The 19,951-nt window shown below is 35.2% G+C and overlaps 1 protein-coding gene across 1 annotated transcript in view; it reads right to left on the bottom strand.

The window, feature by feature from the left end:
* The window catches only part of ADAM10 (ADAM metallopeptidase domain 10), a 126,594-nt gene that overhangs the window by 51,516 nt on the left and 55,127 nt on the right, over positions 1-19,951 (bottom strand). Inside the window, exon 5 of the mRNA XM_072808864.1 lies at positions 4,061-4,161. Within this exon, the coding sequence (XP_072664965.1) occupies positions 4,061-4,161 (101 nt within the window). The remainder of the gene's footprint in view (positions 1-4,060; positions 4,162-19,951) is intronic.

Below are 19,951 nucleotides of genomic sequence, written 5' to 3' on the forward strand. Positions count from 1 at the left end.
CAACGTGTGTGATGGGCAGTCAGCAGTTATTCTTATATTTGTTCCTTATATGTAAATGTATCTTTTCTATGGCTGCTTTATTTTTTTTTAAGGATTTTATTTTATTTATTTATTTTTTAAAATTCTCATTAGAGAAGGGAAATCTTTTTTTTTTTTTTTTAATTTTTATTTATTTATGATAGTCACAGAGAGAGAGAGAGAGAGGCGCAGAGACACAGGCAGAGGGAGAAGCAGGCTCCATGCAGGGAGCCCGATGTGGGATTCGATCCCGGGTCTCCAGGATCGCACCCTGGGCCAAAGGCAGGCGCCAAACCGCTGTGCCACCCAGGGATCCCTAAGAATTTTATTTTTAAGTAATCTCTATACCCAATGTGGGGCTTGAATGTACAACCTCAAGAGTCACATACTCCATTGACTAAGCCAGCCAGGCAACCCTCTATACCTGCTTTTACAATTTTCTCATTTCTAGTCATTTCCAGTAATTTGATTTTGTGTTTATACTGCTTGAGCTTCAAAGAGCTTCTTAGGCTACGGATTAAAATTTTTTTCATATCTTAAAATTCTGAAAATGGTAATTTTTCAAATCTTTGTTGGTGGGAAAAACTTGTCCCTCCTCCCTGGACTCCCAATTATTTTCTCTCTGAGCTTAGATTTGGATTGTTTCTATTGTTTTATTTTCCTTTATTCAAGTTTTCTTATGTTAGCTTCTGCAGTAACTGATTTAATCTTAAGCCTATCCATTAAATTTTTCATGTCAGAAAATGCACTTTTCACAGTTCTTTAAGTTACATTTGGTCCTACATATTTTTCTGTAATTCTTTGAACATATTAATACTAGTTGCTTTAAAGTCCTTGCATGCAATTTCTGGTTCTGTTTCCATCTGGGTGTTTTTTCCTCATGACTATGGATCACATTTTTCATCTTTTTGCCATCTAGTAATGTTTTTTGAATCCTAGACATTATGAATGTTACATTGTTGAGTATCTGCATTCTGTGTCCTCCTTTAACAAGTATTATTGAGCTTTATTCTGATGGGGAGCTAATTTACTTGAAAATCACTTTGATCTTTTTCAACCTTAGTTTTTCAGCCTAATAAAGGCAGGTCTGAAATAGTCTTTACTCTAGGGTGAGGCCAATATACTCCTAGCATAGCTTGAGATCTCAAACAAGTGTAATTTCTTACAGTTGTTCAATTTATAGATTCTCCAGTACTTTGTCCTTCTCTGGTAGTTGTCTAATACAATTTCATGCTGTGCATGCACACATTAGTTTTCAGCTAAGACTCAAGGTAATCCCTGTCAGATACCTGGAGCTTTTTCTCAGTGTAGTCCTTTCTTCTCAGGTACTCTGTCCTAAGTCCAGACACCTCAGCCTTCCTAAACTTTGACCTGTCTCTTCGTTGTCACTTGTCACTCAGCAAGACTGCTATGTACTTCTTACTCTTCCTAAGATCCCTTCCCCTGTGCTATACCTAAAATTTTGCCTTCTCTAGTCAAAAAAATGACAGAAATCACAGAGATTTATTTCTCCCCTCTCTGGATCTCAGTCCTTCACTGCCCATTACCCAATGTTTGAAAATAATTGTTTCATATATTTTGTTCAGTTCAGTCCTCATATAATTACAGGAGGTCTAACTTAACAGTTACTCTAGCACAGCTGGAAGGAAAATCTCCATTTACTTTTTCCACTAAGAGTTATAAAATTTTCCTTTTAGACATTTAACACTTTAATATACCTAGAGTTTTGTTTGGTTTTAAATATTATGTAAGATGGAGACCTAACTTCATTTTTTTCCAAACAGACAAGCATTTTTTTTTTTTTGGCTCCACTTATTCAATGATCTCTACTTTTCCTCACTGATTTGAGATCCCACCTCTACTACATAACAAAGTTTCACACATGTTATCGGTCGCTTCCTGAGCACTCAATTTTATTCCTCTGGTCAAGTTGTTCATCCTATACTAATATCATATTCTCAATTACTCTAGTAAGTCTTAATATCTTCCAGGGTAAATCCCTCTTTCCTGTTTACCACCTTTAGGGTGGGCCCTACTTCTTCTTTTACTTTTCTATATAACATTTTTAACCCATCACTCTCCTGTGAATAACCCTGTTGTAATTTATATTGGAATTGTAGTGAACCTACAAATCAATATGGGGAAAATGCAAGTTTTAATGATATTAGGTATTATTTTCCACAACTATGGTATATCTCTCCATTTATTTAAAATCAATCTTTTTATATTTTTCTCCCAAAGTTTTAAAATTTTCCTTATATAGGCCTTATCTTTCTTTGTTACTCTAATTCTTCAATACATGATATTCTTGATATTATTAATGATGTCCTCTTTATCTGGTAGTCTACTGCTGATATAAACAAATGCAATCTATTTTTGTTTATGAATATTATATCTACCCACTGCTAAACTCTCTTTTATTTAACAATCTGTAGTCTTGTCCTCTCTATCCACATTGCAAATACCTTAGTACAAGCCACTATTCTCAACTGAGTAACAAACACTTCTAATTAGTTTTCCATCTCTAGTTTTGTACCCCACCCTGGAGTTAAAAATTCTTTACTGGTCTTGCTATCTGTCTGACCTTTGTATATACTGTTCCTTCTGTCTTCCTATCTCTTCATGGCCAATCTAACTTCTGCTTATTCTTTTAGTTTCTGATTACTGTCCTCAAATACTTCCTAGGCTAGATTAACTATTCCTCTTAAATGTATAGTATCACCCTATGCTTAATCCTCTTCTATCTCTTACCACTCTTAATTGTTTCTCTCTGTTGCCAATTAAACTATAGTTGATCCCTGAACAAACCCTTCATGGGTTTGAACTGTGTGAGTCCACTTATATGTGATTTTCTCCATATATAAACTATGGTACTATAAATGTATTTTCTCTTCCTTATAATTTTCTTAGTAACATTTTCTTTTACTAGCTTATTATAAAAATACAGTATATAATACATATAATACAAAATACATTAATCAACTATTCATGTTAACAGTAAGGTATCCAGGCAAAGGAGGCTATCAGTAGTTAGGTTTTTGGGGAGTCAAAAGTTATACGCAGATTTTCAATCACACAAGGGTCAGCACCCCTTGCCACCATGCTGCTCAAAGGTCAAGTGTATTAACTTTTTTGAGAACAAGCTTTCATCTTCATCTCTACATACTTGCAGAACATACCAGTCTCTGACATATGGCAGAAGACTGATAAATTCAACAAATGCAAGAATAAAATCTCACTTGGACTTGGAAGATCCACCTGAAATAGAACTATCTGTGCCATTTTGCAGATCAAGAAACACACATTTCTGCATTTGTGACTCAAAAAACTCAAGCAACATTATTCCATCTTACTACTTTTAGAAAAGATGCCAAAATACATAATAAATGTTTTACCATAAATACAATTTTCATTTTAAATTTGTGTTTTGAATGAACTATTTTTAAAAAGATCAAAAAAGAGCAAAATAAATAAATAAATAAAAACCCAACAGTCAGATGGTGAAAAAAAAACTTAAAATATCAAAAGTGGAGTTGGAACCCCATACTGGGCATAGAGATTACTTTAAAAATAAATTAATTAGATAAATAAATATATGTATATCAACAACCTTCTGATTTTTATTATAGTGGCTAACTATCTCAGTTTGCTTAGAACATATGATTTTTCGTATTAAATTGGGGAAGTCCCAGGCAAACCAAAGGAATCCAGTTGCTCTAATTTTCATACTAATACAAATATTTATACAAAACACATACTCACACTAAATTTTTTGTAATCTGACCAACAAAACATGTAAGACAGAGTATCTTGTGGATATGTAACTTAATGTTTTTTGAGTCAACAGATTTGTATTCCAATCTCAGCACCTTGTCTTTATTGTAGGCAAGTTACCTAGCCATTTTGAACATAAAAATATATAAGTATTTCCCCATTGTGATATAAATCTTTCAGAAATTCTAAAACATACATTTTTAATGCAGGAATACATGTCCAAGTTCATTTCCGTTTCTTAAATGCAAGCTAGTATTAAAATCCTTACCCGTGATACTTCCTCTACACCCGTCATCTGGTACCTCCTCATCCTTTCAAATACTGAATGATCTGCACAGCCCCCCTGTGGGCCATATTTATGGGGATAGTCTAAAACACAAAAAAGTAATGTCATTACTATTACATGTTTAGAGATTACTAATCATCCTACAAATGAAAAACTCAAAATTAACGAAAAGCCATACATGCTTATTGAGCATTATAATTTAAAACCTGGCAGGTTCATAAGTTCTCCCTCAATAAAATACCACTGGTTTCTACAATTTCGTCATATAGATGATTTGGGAATTCTAAAAAAGGACAATAATCATTCTTCATTCTAGGTTTAACTTTCCCAATCTTTCCCACTTCAGATATATAAAATATGTTAATACTGCAATTTACTTCATTTTGTAATTTATAACTTTCCCTCCAAATACATTAAGTTTCCTATGCTGCAAATGTATACCTCAATCTGAACTACAGTTAGACTAATATAATATTCTATTTGGCTTGAATTCCTTCAATGAATACCAACTGGCCACAAGGAAAAGTGTCCTTCAAACATGTTCCATGGCACAGAAAAAGACTGTTTAAATTTCTTCCAGGTGTAACTCAACTGAATGCTTTATAAGCCAATAACTATTTTATCATCATTTGTTTTCCCTTTATAATTAAACAGTGATTAATTAATCCTTAACTGAATTGGTTCTATTTCTAGATAGCTGTTCCATTTTAGTCATTTAAAAATTTATTTCACTCTCTCAAATTTCACATACCTCTTCTTTGTTAGGGTTCTCCCTAATCATGACCATGTCTTATAATTTAATCAAGTTACCATAATTCAGTGAACTATCAAAATAAAATACTGAGACATGGGTGAGAAGGGAAGCACTGAAAAATTTTTAAGTAGCTTAAGATATAGTACAAAGAATTATAATTAGAAATACTGCAGGTAGTTTCTTAAGAAAATCTAGAACCTGAAGTGGATACTAGTGACCTATTTCTTTGGAATACTAATTAAATAGTACAATACTAATTTAATCTGGCAGTTAAGAGACAGGGGTTACAGGACAACCTACATTTACTGATATTAACAGCTCTGACTTAAACTTTAGATTTTTTTATCAGAGGTCAAGACTGCAAAAGCTATAAAATTCCAGTCAATAAATGTGAAATGATAGAGTTAAAAAGTTACCACTTTATAACTCCACAAGTATAAAGTGATTTAGGTAAGGATCATTAATGGGTATTAAAACCACTGAGTGAAAGATATGGGGTTACTGGATATTCATAGACTCTGAAAGTATCACCTCACAGATTACTTATTACTTTATAAAGGAAAGTGGTATCTTCACACTAAAGATATAATAATTATCATTTCATTTACCAAATGATCAAGCTAATAAGCCCGTGTAGTAGAAAGATATGTGCCTCCTGATGTGATGCAGTAAGGAATATCTATCTTTCCCTACACAATATTCTTAACAAAATATATTCACTGAATCTCATCATGAATAAACAATCAGATACACCAAAATGCAGAATATCCTATAAGTCCCTGACCTAGACATGTGAAAAATGGCAATGTCACTTAAAGAAAAAAACAGAAAAAGTTGATAACTAAGGGTGTGGGAGCCTGGTAATTAAGATATTAAAAGAGACATAATATACAAATGCAAACAAATGTATTTTTAGGACAACTGGAGAAATTTTATTATAGACAAGTAGTAAATAATATTACTGAATTAGTGTTAATTTTTATAGGGGTGAAATACTACTGTAGCTATTTATGAAAATGTAAAAATTCTTAGGGAGTGTGTGTTTTAGGGGATGTGTTTAGCAGTGAAGTTTCATGATGTCTGCAACCTATTCTCAAATAGTTCTCCAAGAAGTGTATGAAGGGTAAAAAAAAAAAAAAAGAAAAAAAAATTTTAATGGCAGATCTGGGAGGAGGATATATATGTTTACTGCACAATTCCTTTAACTTTTTTTTTAAGTGTAAAATTTTCAAAATAAAATCAAGACTAAAAGAGGTAGAACAAATTCAAATGACTTCAAAGTGGAAAATACAACTGAAATACCAAATGAGAAAAAAAAACCTAGTATGTTTATTATTTTAGCATTTCAAAGGTTGACTTTGGGAAAGTAAAAACACACCACCACCCAATAACATGTATCTAATAAGTATCTACCACAAAGGCTGAAAAGTTTTCCAATGTAATATCCCCAGATTTTCAATTATCACCTTTTAGAAGGCTTGGGATTATAATCATCACAATACCTTCCTCTGATAATGTAATTTTAACTGAAAATACCCAATGAGCCTTGCCCAGATTCTTACTGGAGTCTAGTTTGCCTGAACCACCAGGTGAAGAAGTTCCTCCATGCCAAGAACACATATTTTAATAAATAAATAAAAAATATACAGTCATACTCATAGGCAAGTTTACACACATACTTAAGTATCTTTTCCAGTTAATAGCACATTGATCCTTTGGAATTTTGTTACTTATTTTAATTGTTATTATAAAATCAAGTTCATAGTTTAATATCATTTCTATATCCATAATTTTGTGCTATTTTATTTTACCCCCATACCAGGATAGTCCAAATTCCAGTAACTAAGAATGTTAACTGATTCTTTGACTTAGTTTTCCCTTAACTCATGGCTAAGAAAATGGTTTATCTATTTAAGATAACAACGTGTATAAGGAGGAATCCTTCTGCTGACCCTGGCAGCAACTAGGCAGATAAGTAAAAAAATGCACTGAGTTACTGCTCACAAAATATTTTGTCATATAAAATGGATGAAACTAATTTATATTCTTTCAAAAGTTTAGTTTCTGTTCCAATGTGATAAGCAACTAACTTACTATTCAATTAGCATGTTATGCTCTTATTTTGTCATAAATGGGTCAGTTTGTAGTGCCTTAATTTAGATTTGTTTATTACGTTGGTATTTTAGTTAATAAGAATCTATTTTACCACTTACCATAGGCAAATTTAAGTTCAATGAAATAAATGTATATTTACCATTTGAGGAAATTCTTATAGTTGAATTAGACATCTCCCAATACACACATAAAAAAGAGCTATTTTGACACCTGAAACTAATATAACACTATATGTTAACTATATGGGAATTAAATTAAAAACTTTTAAAAAAGAACTATTTTAAACTATAGTTCTGATTTTATCATGACATTTCTTGAAACCATCTTAATAACCCCCAAGCCCAAACTGCTCTCTCTCACACAGAGACATGAACAGAAACACACAAGCATGGACACTGAGATCCCACTCCCAAATAAAAAACTATTTAACTTAGCCTTTCAAAAGACAAGCCCTGTGATTAAATCATTACTATCAATTTTCAGATGAACTTTCCCTAAATGTCTACTATACCTGGTCTCCCCATCCCACACACCTCATCACTATCAGAAATAAAGGAAGAAAGGAAAGAAGAAAAGAAAGAATATGGGGGCAAAGGGATAATTTGTTTACCAAAACCAAATTTGTTTACCAAAATACATAAATGTCCCAAAACCCTTCATATCAGTATATCACTTAACCAATAGAAAAAAAGTTTTTAAACTATTCAAAAATCTTATTTGAAAAAAAAAATTATTCTTGGCATAGTTTGGCAGCCACTGACCAATAGGTCCTCATCAACCTGCATATAAAGCTAGACTGAATTTCCCGGCTCCCTTCCAAGTTAGGTGTGACATATAACCAAGTTCAAGTTGAAGGAATGTGAGCAGTAGGGAAGTGCACAAGAATGATCCTCCGTGCTCTTTTCCCCTTCTGAATTGCTAGTGGGAGACAACCTGGGAAAGTATGAAATAGTACCCTGAATTCCTGAACTGTGAAAAGCTGTCTGATGAGGAATATTCACATTAAACTGTTACATAATGAGAAATGAGCTTTCAGTACATTTTGTCACTGAATTTGGGGACTGTTTGATAATGCAGTTAGCACTGCCTTAATACATTGTGAAAACGTTTGTCAAGGAAAGAAAAACTGATTTTATACCTGCTCTTCAATGGCATTTGGCAAATTTTTCCAATCACAGACAGTACCAAAATAATCTCAGACTAGCATATCAGAAATTCTTTAGCAGTGTTAGTAGTTACTGTCACTTTCTGATGTTTTCATTTATAACTAGTTTTCACTCATCCCCAGATAGAACTTTTGCCCCCCACCCCCCCTAAAAAAAAAATCAGGCACAGAGTTAAGCTGAAGACTTACTATACTCATGGTAATAATTCCACTTTCAGCTGAAGACAGAAACTCGTAAACTCTATTAACACTCTGATAAAATATTTCACATACTTAGAGAAATGTGCTATTATCACTGTTCAAACAGTTTAAGAAGATTTACTCAATGCAAGATTTTCAGTTTTAAAAAGTAGAAAGAGCTGTGAAATTGTTAGCAATATGGTTTTAAGTCCACCACATAACAAACATGTCAAAATAACAGTTTTGCTTCAATACATAATTTAGTTCAATTATATTACTTCAACATATAAATCAGTTGATATCCTTGATATTATTCAAATTTGAGAAATAACAAATATAATCTGACCACGACAGGAATTAGGATACACCTCCATTCAAAACATACTAAGGGGGGGTACCTGAGTGGCTCAGTCAGTTGGCTGCCTCACTTTGGCTCAGGTCATGATTTAGGTCCTGGGATTGAGCTCCAAGTCCAGCTCCCTACTCAGCACGGACTTTTTTTCTCCCTCTCCCCTTTCCCTCCCTCCTCACTTGAGCTCATTCTCTCTCTCTCTCTCTCTCTCTCTCTCTCTCTCTCTCTCAAATAAATAAAATCTTTATTTATACATATTCAGCAGCCTCTATTATATAGTAATCCAGTAAAATATACTTTTCAGATATTATTAATAATATTAGACACACTGGCACTCTGTTGTCATCAATATATTAGCACTGATGCTGAACATTTGAACATTATTTTTTTCCTTTTTTTTCCTTTTTTTTTAATTTATTTTTTATTGGTGTTCAATTTACCAACATACAGAATAACCCCCAGTGCCCGTCACCCATTCACTCCCACCCCCCGCCCTCCTCCCCTTCCACCTCCCCTAGTTCGTTTCCCAGAGTTAGCAGTCTTTACGTTCTGTCTCCCTTTCTGATATTTCCCACACATTTCTTCTCCCTTCCCTTATATTCCCTTTCACTATTATTTATATTCTCCACATGAATGAGAACATGTTTGTCCTTCTCCGACTGACTTACTTCACTCAGCATAATACCCTCCAGTTCCATCCACGTCGAAGCAAATGGTGGGTATCTGTCATTTCTAATAGCTGAGTAATATTCCATTGTATACATAAACCACATCTTCTTTATCCACTCATCTTTCGATGGACACCGAGGCTCCTTCCACAGTTTGGCTATTGTGGCCATTGCTGCTATAAACATCGGGGTGCAGGTGTCCCGGCATTTTATTGCATCTGTATCTTTGGGGTAAATCCCCAACAGTGCAATTGCTGGGTCATAGGGCAGGTCTATTTTTAACTCTTTGAGGAACTTCCACACAGTTTTCCAGAGTGGCTGCACCAGTTCACATTCCCACCAACAGTGTAAGAGGGTTCCCTTTTTTCCGCATCCTCTCCAACATTTGTGGTTTCCTGCCTTGTTAATTTGCCCCATTCTCACTGGTGTGAGGTGGTATCTCATTGTGGTTTTGACTTGTAGCATTTGAACATTATTATTACGGTACTCAACTACTGTCTAATGGGTATCTCATCTACACAATAAAATATATAAAGCTAATATATTTATAAGTATAAAATAACATATACAGGTATACACACACATACGTATTTGTGACATTGTATATGAAGCCGATATTAGAATTGATTTCTTCCTACCACTTCTCCACAGTCAGAAGTCAAATAATATATAATAGCACACCACCTATAGGCTAACAGCAGCAGTTGGAAGGAAGCCAGCAGAAACTTAAGAACAGAATCACCACCTTGCAGGCCATCATTCCCCAGGGTAAAAAGACTGCCTAAAATAAGACTGCTCTGCCCCAACACACCTCAATAAGTTGCATTTGGCTGGAACCAAGAGAATACTTATATTTCAGAAAATCATCTCCTCTGGTCCATCATCTAGCCGAGGTCAAGAGACTCAATCAGGAGAACTCCAGCAAAAATCAAGGTGGAATCCAAGAACTCTTCCTGTTCTTGAGAAAACATTCCCCTGCCCCTCATGTCACTAAACACTCACAACCATCTACCACTTTCTGCCAAAGGGACCATCAGGACTATTCTCATTGTTATTTAGCTTTTATAGTCATGAGACTGTATCACCAACTACTCTAACTCCTTCTAGGTATTTGCTGCCCCCAAGTCATTACTTCCTTTTATTTCCTTATTTTTATAGCTTCTCATTGTCACTCTCTCTGACATCACCCCGACATAATTCTGAGTGACTTCAGCATTAATATTGATGATTTTTCCAGTACACTTACACTACCTTTTCTCCAGTGATCTTATCCTACATCAAGTTCTCACTTACACAGTCATTCTTTTGAATCTGTCATTACTAATAACTGAAACCCATTTACAACCTCAACTTGCACATCCTACTTTCTTTCCACCAATTATCTTTTTCTGAAAATTCTCTCCAACAGTCCTACAACACCACTAAGATCTTTCAATCTACCAATGTTACCACCTTGTTCACTATCACTGGATATTCTCTTTCTTCTGTTTATTCTGCTTAAATCCAGTAGTCCCTTATTATCATAACTACTTTGCTATATTGCCTTAAAAGTTCCTTGCCCCCTCAATCTCAACTCTCACCCAAATCCTGTTTAAATGAACCCTCTACCTACATCCCTGCAACTGAATGGGCCCAGAGAAAACTGGTAACTATGAATATTCTCACTCAAAAAGAATAGTCTATAAGCTCCAGCAGTTCCTTTTTGCTACCTAGCAATGACACTATATTTCCAGAGTCCGTTCTCAATCCTACTTATCCAGGTAACTATAGGCACGTTAGTAGTGGCAGTAAAACTGACCATGCCAGCAGAAACTATGCAAAGTGATCTTAATATGGGAAAATTACAATTGTTCTCAACCTTTAAAATTTTTAATATGCAAATAGTAATACCTTCATATTAAATATAATAAAAATCTCAATACTAAAAATCTAATTATTATTTATAAATGTATAAGGGAATAAAAACCAATAAAACTATTATTTAGCACACCATATTCTAAAATATTAGAAACATCAAGAATTAGAGTATCTAAAAAGAAAAATATAATGTTTTATCTCTTTACAAGTTGTATTTTATATATAATAAACTAGATACAGACATTCCTTTTGAAAGCTTGGTAAACAGATTATTTCCAACAAAACTGTATTATATATGCTTCAAATTCTGTTAGCACAAAACTGTCCCAACAGGGGGGAAAAAAAAAAAGGAATCAAGTGTAAAATTTTTCCAATTACTTTCAAAACTTCTAAAAGACCCTATTTTCCCTGGTCACCACATTAACTATGAAAATGGACAATGACATTTTCCCTCTAAAATTACTGACAATATAATCCCCATTTCTAGAAAAAGCCTTTGTTCAACTAATGAATAAGCCCTCATTGTGATGCTAAATCATAGGATGCACTGTAGTTCCTCTGAAAAGGCCAAACAGCATATTCTTTAACAAAGAATGAATCATTGGTGTAGAATATTCAGCCTATTTAAAACAAAGATAGGCTTTAAATCTATTGCCTTTCTTCCAGTTCTTTTGCATGCCAACTGCTTGCTTTTGTTTTGCTGTAGGAGGAGCAAATATAAATAATACATATATTGTGATACTACCTCAAGCAGGAAATAGTTCTGGTTAACTCTCAATCATCCACTCCAGGAAGAAGAAAATATTTACCATTCAGATTTCTGTCCAACAGAACTGGTGCATGAAACACCCACTTTTCACTACATACTAACTAGTGTAGACCTTGCAACCCCTTGCATCCTCACTATTCCCAGTAAGGCTTCCCCTACATTCTGTGTGACTGGCAGATTAGAAATGTGATTGCAAAGTCCAAGGCCTTGGTTATGAGATGACACTCTCACAGTCAAAATTTGGTGTAATCAGGGATCCCTGGGTGGTTCAGCAGTTTAGCGCCGCCTTCAGCCCAGGGCATGATCCCAGGGTCCGGGGATCAGGTCCCGCATCGGGCTCCCTGCATGGAGCCTGCTTCTCCCTCTGCCTCTCTTTCTCTGTCTCTGTCTCTCTCATAAATAAATAAAATCTTTAAAAAAAAAATTTGGTGTAATCTCTCCAATAACATGCTAAGAATCACCAAATCCAATGAAATAATCTAACTTTTATTATCTTAATTGAATTTAAAACAGATTGACTTCACAGACAATGAACAAAAAGTGGTTTTGTTAATATCTGGAGGGTAGGTGGGTAGGTCCTTGCCCACAAAAATACCTTTTATTCCTAAAGTTGCCAAAAATCAACAAGGATTCACTTCATTGAAGAACAGTGAAAGGAAGAAGTAAGCTATTTCTTTTTTTTTTTTTTTTTTTAGGACAGAAGATGAGTTTGGAGGAATCAAAGAATGGCTAGGGCAGACCCCAAATCTCCTTCTCTCTTCTAATTCCAGGGAATAGGAGTCCCTTTCTCCCAAACACCTGTACCCAATCCCTGACTGTCCCTGAGAAGGAGAGGAAGCTGAAGGTGGTCCCTTTTTCCACATGCACTAACACTGATCTCCCAGGAAACAGAGATGGGAAGCTGGGCCAGGCATGTCCTTCTCCATTTCTGGTTTCTAAGGATTAGTGGTGGGGGCCAGGTAGGATCATGGGCATCAGGTCAACAGGAGCAATGCTGCTCCATTATTCTGATCAATTATAAATAGAATCACTAGATTCTAAGATACATTAGGAGAAGAATCTCTGTGTCTGCAGTATCTAAAAGCGTCTTATACAAATTAGGCACTCAAATAAGGTTAACAAATTAATCAACTACACTCAAATTTTTAAAATAATTAATCAATCATTAAAACCTGTAAAACTTACAAATCAAACCTGTAATGAAAACTTGTAAAACCTGTAAAATTTAAAAATAAAACTTGTAATGAAAACTTGTAATATACTGATTTAACATGACCATCATTTCCATTCATTAAATCTGAGACTATACCCCTATAAACAGAAAACAGGTGAGTCAGGGCCAAAGAAGATGACAGTTTCCTTTCCTTTCTGAGTTCCTGAGCTGTGGCAGCTAAAAACAAATATTACTACAGCCAGAGTAATAGCTACCTTTCTTTTGTCTTCAGAGATTCTTATCTCTAACAGCCAAAAGTCTATCCTATGTTCAAGATTCAAGTCAAATGCCACCTCCCCCAAGAAGTCTTCCTAAGTATCTATCCTTAAGGCTCCTTGAGGTTGCACTATCCTCAGTGCCTTGGTGACACTTTCGTTAAGCATTTATCACATTCCGACTAGATTACTGATTAAAAATTCCCCTGAAGGATTTAAAGTCTTAATCCTTCCTGTACATTCACAAATCAATAAACACTTCTGAATTTAATTTTTCAGTCAGCAGCTGGTTTCCATTCCACTTCAAAGGTCATCCATTAACCAAAGACCTCTAAACTGACTCCAATAATCTCCTTTTAGCCTTCATTCCACCTGCAATAACTAGGAACTGTCTGCAACTTAAAACTGTTTCTACATGAAAGTGTGTTTTAAATCTCTAAGCACTTTACAGATCACTATAACATAGACCCTGTTCAAAATTAAGGCATGTATGCACATAAATTTCCTAATTGTACGTCAATGTTATTCTTATTTGCACTAATTTATTTACAAAACAAATAATGAGAGGAAAAAACTATCAGTTACCAAATATCAGGGACACAAAAATTAACAGACACAGAGTATGGACCCTCAAAGAGCTTACTGTCTAGTTGGTGTGTTAGACATATAAACAAGTATCCATTTAAATATTAACTATCTAAGTGTTAAGTGTTGCTGAAATCATCCACAGTTAATGAACAGTTAAATACTGGTTGAACTTAATGTATTCATCCAGTCAACAGCTATTTTCCTTCCTCAACTCTTACCAGAGGTCAATCATATGGACAACTGACCTGTAAACTGCTGGATTCAAAACACAGTGAGGACTCACCAATACATAAACAGCAGTCAAGAGAGGGCCAGAAAACGCTTCTAGGAGATTATCTTTGAACTGCATTTTGAAGTATGAGTATTGGTTTGAGGGAGACAGAATCTATACACAACTCACCTAAGATGAATGTTCCTTCTGCTCTCTTGCTTCCACAGGCTCATCTTAAATTTCCAAAATATCCCCTCTCTAGAGCTCAGGTATTAGACCAAAACATTAAAAGTCCTTAGTATTTGTTTCATCCTCTTGTCTTTTTACAAAATTTTACATATGATAATATGTAAAATGATCTTTAAACAATCAATAGTTGATGAGTTTATCAAAAGCTTTAGAGTTCTTTTTTTTTTAATAACTAAAAACAGAAACGACCCAAATGGTCATCAACAGACAAATGCAAAAACATGTTCTCCACACAATGAAATACTACTCAACAAAAAAGAATGCACTATTAATATATACAATATGGATGAATCTCAAAAAAAACTCTGCTAAATTAAAGAAACCAAATATTTTTAAGAGTACATAATATAGAAGTGCATTTGCAGAGAATTCTACAAAATGTAAACTAGCCTGCAGTTTAGTGCCTGAGGAAAGACGGGTTGAGAAGAAGAGAAGGATTACACTGAGTAGAAGGAAGCTTTTTGTGAGCAATGGATATATACACTATCTTGAGTATGGTGATTGTTTTACAGATGTATACAAATGCCAAAAAAAAAAAAAAAAAGCCAAAAAATGATCAGATAGTATACTTTATATATGAGCAGTTTTGAAAATAATATATACCACAGCAATGTTTAATAGCAAAAAAGGGGAAGCAACCTAAATGTCCACTCAGTTGATGGGTTGGTAAATAATATATTCACCAATGAAACAATAAAATATTATGCAACTGTTTAAAAGAAAAATGTTAATGGTGGTGGATACACTTCTACTTCATTCACATGCAAAAACATTTTATATAGACATTTGATAATCAAAATCAAAAATATTTCCAGCTCTAGGGATCTCTGGGTGGTGCAGCGGTTTAGCGCCTGCCTTTGGCCCAGGGTGCGATCCTGGAGACCCGGGATCGAATCCCACGTCGGGCTCCCTGCATGGAACCTGCTTCTCCTTCTGCCTGTGTCTCTGCCTCTCTCTCTCTCTATCATGAATAAATAAATAAAATCTTTAAAAAAAAAATATTTCCAGCTCTAGAGGAAAAGTAGTTAGATATCATTCAAGTTTAGAAGAGATAAGAGATATTAAAAATCTGGTCTAGGGGCTCCTGGGTGGCTCAGTGGTTGAGCATTTGCCTTCGGCTCAGGGAGTGATCCTGGGGGTCCTGGGATCAGTCCCACATCAGGCTCCCTGCAGGAGCCTGCCTCTCCCTCTCTGTGTCTCTCATGAATAAATAAATAAAATCTTTTTTTAAAAAGAATCTGGTCTAACACCCTCATTTTATACATAGAAAATGAAACCTACTTACTAGCATTACAAAAGTAAGACCTTCCCATAAGGTCACAAAGCTATTCTAGTGCATCATCCTGATTTCCCTTCTAACTCCTTTCTCATACATATGGCATGCCTCACTTCTTTGACACCTCTTGTGTTTTTCCCTACCATGTCTGCCACTAACTTGTTATGAGCTTGAGCAAATGAATTAAGCCCTGAAACCCTTTAAACTAGTTGATCTATAAGGTCACCTTTAAATCCATGATTCTAAGACTCCCTAAGCTGCCAAAACCAGTTATATCCACATCAATGAATTCCTAGTTTAATGTCTGAATATAAATATGTAAGATAGCAAGATTGCTTATGCAGATTATCTATCTAATCTCCAAATTTACAAACCATGAAGAAAAGACTAAATGGTATTCTTACCTTGCCATAACTGTTGACACTTCTATCTCCTAGGAAAAAGTGCTTTTTACTACCTAAGTACAGAATTGAACTAGTGTGAATTTTAAGCTGATAAAAACATGTGATTATCACCATCATATGTGAGTATCAAAATGCCTAGAGAAGTTATTGAACATTTCACTGGAAACTGTTTCTGTGTTCTGATCCTGCCTCAGAAGCCATATTCCCCTAATGAACAGCAATATCATTTTCCATGGTGGCTTCATACATCTATGCTTACAGTTGCATAAATGGTATTAAATGAAGGGTAGCCAAGTTCTCATCAGAACCCCTACCCAAGTTGGTATACCTCACCCATCATTTGCTTCTGCTGAGAATAACACATACAGGATACTAAATTCACTCAGGCATATACACAATGATCTAAACAATCACACACGTAATTTAGTTGTGAAAATAAATTATTGGCACTTAAGCAAATTACATGAAAATAATAATATACAGGGATGCCTGAGTGGCCCAGGGGTTGAGCATCTGCCTTCGGCTCAGGGCGTGATCCTGGAGTCCCAGGATCGAGTCCCACATCGGGCTACCCAGAGGAAGCCTGCTTCTCCCTCTGCCTAGGTCTCTGCTTCTTTCTCTCTCTGTGTCTCTCATGAATAAATAAACAAAATATTAAAAAAAAGAAAGAAAATAATAACATACATTAAAGGAACAGCCTTTCCCTTTTAATTAGTTGTAAAGTAGAACATCCACTGAGGAAAGAATTTGGCTCAAAATAACAAGAGATGCAAATGTATCATTCAGAGAGGTTTACAGACTTCAGAAAAGCCCCAGAACCCCTTGGAGTAATGTTAGAATTTAAGCTTTTTCCATGAGTAAAGCAGAAGAGCACATGGTTAAGAACACAAGATCCATAATCTAGTGACATAAGTTTTCTAAGTCTTAAGTTTCCTTACCTATAAAGCTGGGGAGAGGGGGATATGTGTGCCTATTACACTTTTAGTGTTATTATGAAGTTTATCTTTTTTAATATTTTTTAAAATATTTTATTTATTTATTCATGAGAGACACCGAGAGAGAGAAAGAGACAGAGAGACAGAGACATAGGCAGAGGGAGAAGCAGGCTCCATGCAGGGAGCCCGATGTGGGACTCGATCCCGGGACTCCAGGATCACGCCCTGGGCCAAAGGCAGGCACTAAACCGCTGAGCCACCCAGGGATCCCTATTATGCAGTTTAAATGAAATAATGCAAGCAAAAAACCTTATATAATGCCAGGGACACATTAAACAGTAATAACTGTTCTACTACTACTACTAGTATTATAACCTTAGGTATTCTACCCAGAGAGGTTAAAGAGCCAACTAAAAGTGAGTTAGGGGAAAACAAACTACCATTGTCTGGTTTGGTATGCAAGCTAAGAAAGGTTTTTACATTTTTAAGTGGTTGAAAATATTATAAACAAAATCACTCTAAACATCACTATTTCTAAGCTCTAATACTACTATTGGTATATAATAATAATGTGAAAAGATCTCCTTAGCAGGAACATCCGTTTTTTTTCTTTTAATGAACATACATATTATTAGTATGTTATTAGAAGTAAAAATAGCTGAACTCAATGGTAAAGTTAAATGCCAAAAGGAACAGTAAACTCAGTCACATCCAATGTAATTGATCTTTCAAGCTAACTCATCATCTTTGGGGAAAAAGAAAGATTGACATAAAGGAAGGTATTTGGAAGATGCAAAGTGGAAAAATGCAATTATAGGACAGGAAGAAATAAAAGTGCGAAAAAAGAGCAGAATATGCTTAACCTACTTACAAGTAGACAGGAGAAGGAAGGAAATGAGAGAGAAGATGTAATAATAGAAATCATAAAAGGCAGAACAGTTTAGAGTGCTTATGGGAAGTGTAAATCAGTAAAGGATCAAGTTTGATAATACAAATAAAAACAGGAATTCAAAATCTGTCCATTACTCTCTTCCTCTCTCCCTCCTTTCCCAAAAGGCCTTGTTTGATTTTGAGAAAATCTTGTAAAGAAAATGTTTCAAGATTTCACTAAGTATCTATAAAGAATCTGCTCCAGGGGATTCTGGGTGGCTCAGCAGTTTGGCGCCTGCCTTTGCAAGGCGCGATCATGGAGTTCCAAGATCAAGTCCTGCATCGGGCTCCCACCGTGGAGCCTGCTTCTCCCTCTGTCTGTCTGTTTCTCTCTATGTCTATCATGAATAAATAAATAAATCTTAAAAAAAAAAAAAAGAATCTGCTCCAGAGATTAAATAACATTTGGAATTGGGCAGCCCAGGTGACTCAGCGGTTTAGTGCCGCCTTCAGCCCAGGGCCTGATCCTGGAGTCCGAGGATCAAGTGCCGCGTCAGGCTCCCTGCATGGAGCCTGCTTCTCCTCTGCCTGTATCTCTGCCTCTCTCTCTCATTAATAAATAAAGAAAATCTTTAAAAAATAAAAAAAAAACATATAAATAACATTTGGAATGTTAAAGGAGCAAAAGAAACAGAAACCACAGCTGGAGAACTTATATACCCTCATAGGAAAGGAAAACCTGCAAGAAGATTAAATCACTAACAAAATTACAAAGTAACATACAAATCAAGTAAATAGTAATTCTGTTGGCACAAAGAAAGGAAGGCAAAGGAATTCATATTCCAGCTTGTGAAGGACTGTAGCACAGATCTTGAGAAGAGTCTGAAATACCAGTAGGGGAAACTGGAAAAGGAATCAAACAGGGATGAGTAAAAATATGGGCAGTAGCATTAAAAATAATAATAATAATAACAGTAATATAGGCAAGTAGCACTAATGAATTTATGAATTAACAAGTAGCTAAATATTATAAATGCATACTATCTAGAATAATTATTCTATTTTCTATTGCAATCCAGCATCAGAGATAACAAGCAGTTGGAAAGAATGAAGAAGTATGGAAACTGTCAGAGCTGATGGAGCAAAAAGCCAAGATGGTTAGGCTTTTCAGTAGATTATTAGGAGTGAGAATGAAATTACTGACATAAATTTCTGGTTGTAGAATGGAAAATGAAGCCAGAAGAAAGTTGCCCAGTTAGGAAAACAGGCAAAAAAATGAGAGACTAGCCTAACTACAGTCAAAAATAAAACTCATTAAAAACATGAGTATTAAAAAAAAATGAGTATTTAATAAAACATGAGTATTTAAGCATTATAAATTAGAAGAATGTATTTCTATGGTATTTCACTGAAGCATTCTTGTGATTAGAGGACCAGAAATATATGGACAATGGTAAAATTAAATAGTGAAATCTAAGTACATTTTCTACTCTTAAAACACAGAAAGAGGGATCCCTGGGTGGCGCAGCGGTTTGGCGCCTGCCTTTGGCCCAGGGCGCGATCCTGGAGACCCAGGATCAAATCCCACGTCGGGCTCCCAGTGCATGGAGCCTGCTTCTCCCTCTGCCTCTCTCTCTCTCTCTCTGTGTGTGACTATCATAAATAAATAAAAATTTAAAAAAAAAAAAAAACACAGAAAGAAAACTCTCCCAACAAATCACCATCACATAAAAACCATGGTAAAGGACAAAATCCATCATGATAAACCTGGAGTCTTATCAAGCTGAAATCAAATCATTATTTCAAGATTCCATAAAGAAAGATTCAAAGGATTTAGAAATTACAAAAATATCTAAAATATTCCTTAAATACTACACAAATATCCCCCCCTGAAATTTTTTTTTTAAGATTTATTTAAACCACTGCACCACCGGGGCTGCCCTCCCCCCTGAAATTTACATTAGAAGATAATGAGGAGGAGGAGGAGCCTGGGTGGCACATTTGGTTAAGTGTCTGCTTTTGGCTCAGGTCATGACCCCAGAGTGCTAGGAT

This window comes from Canis lupus, chromosome 32 (genome assembly GCF_048164855.1).
Source record: "Canis lupus baileyi chromosome 32, mCanLup2.hap1, whole genome shotgun sequence".
Lineage (NCBI taxonomy): Eukaryota > Metazoa > Chordata > Mammalia > Carnivora > Canidae > Canis > Canis lupus.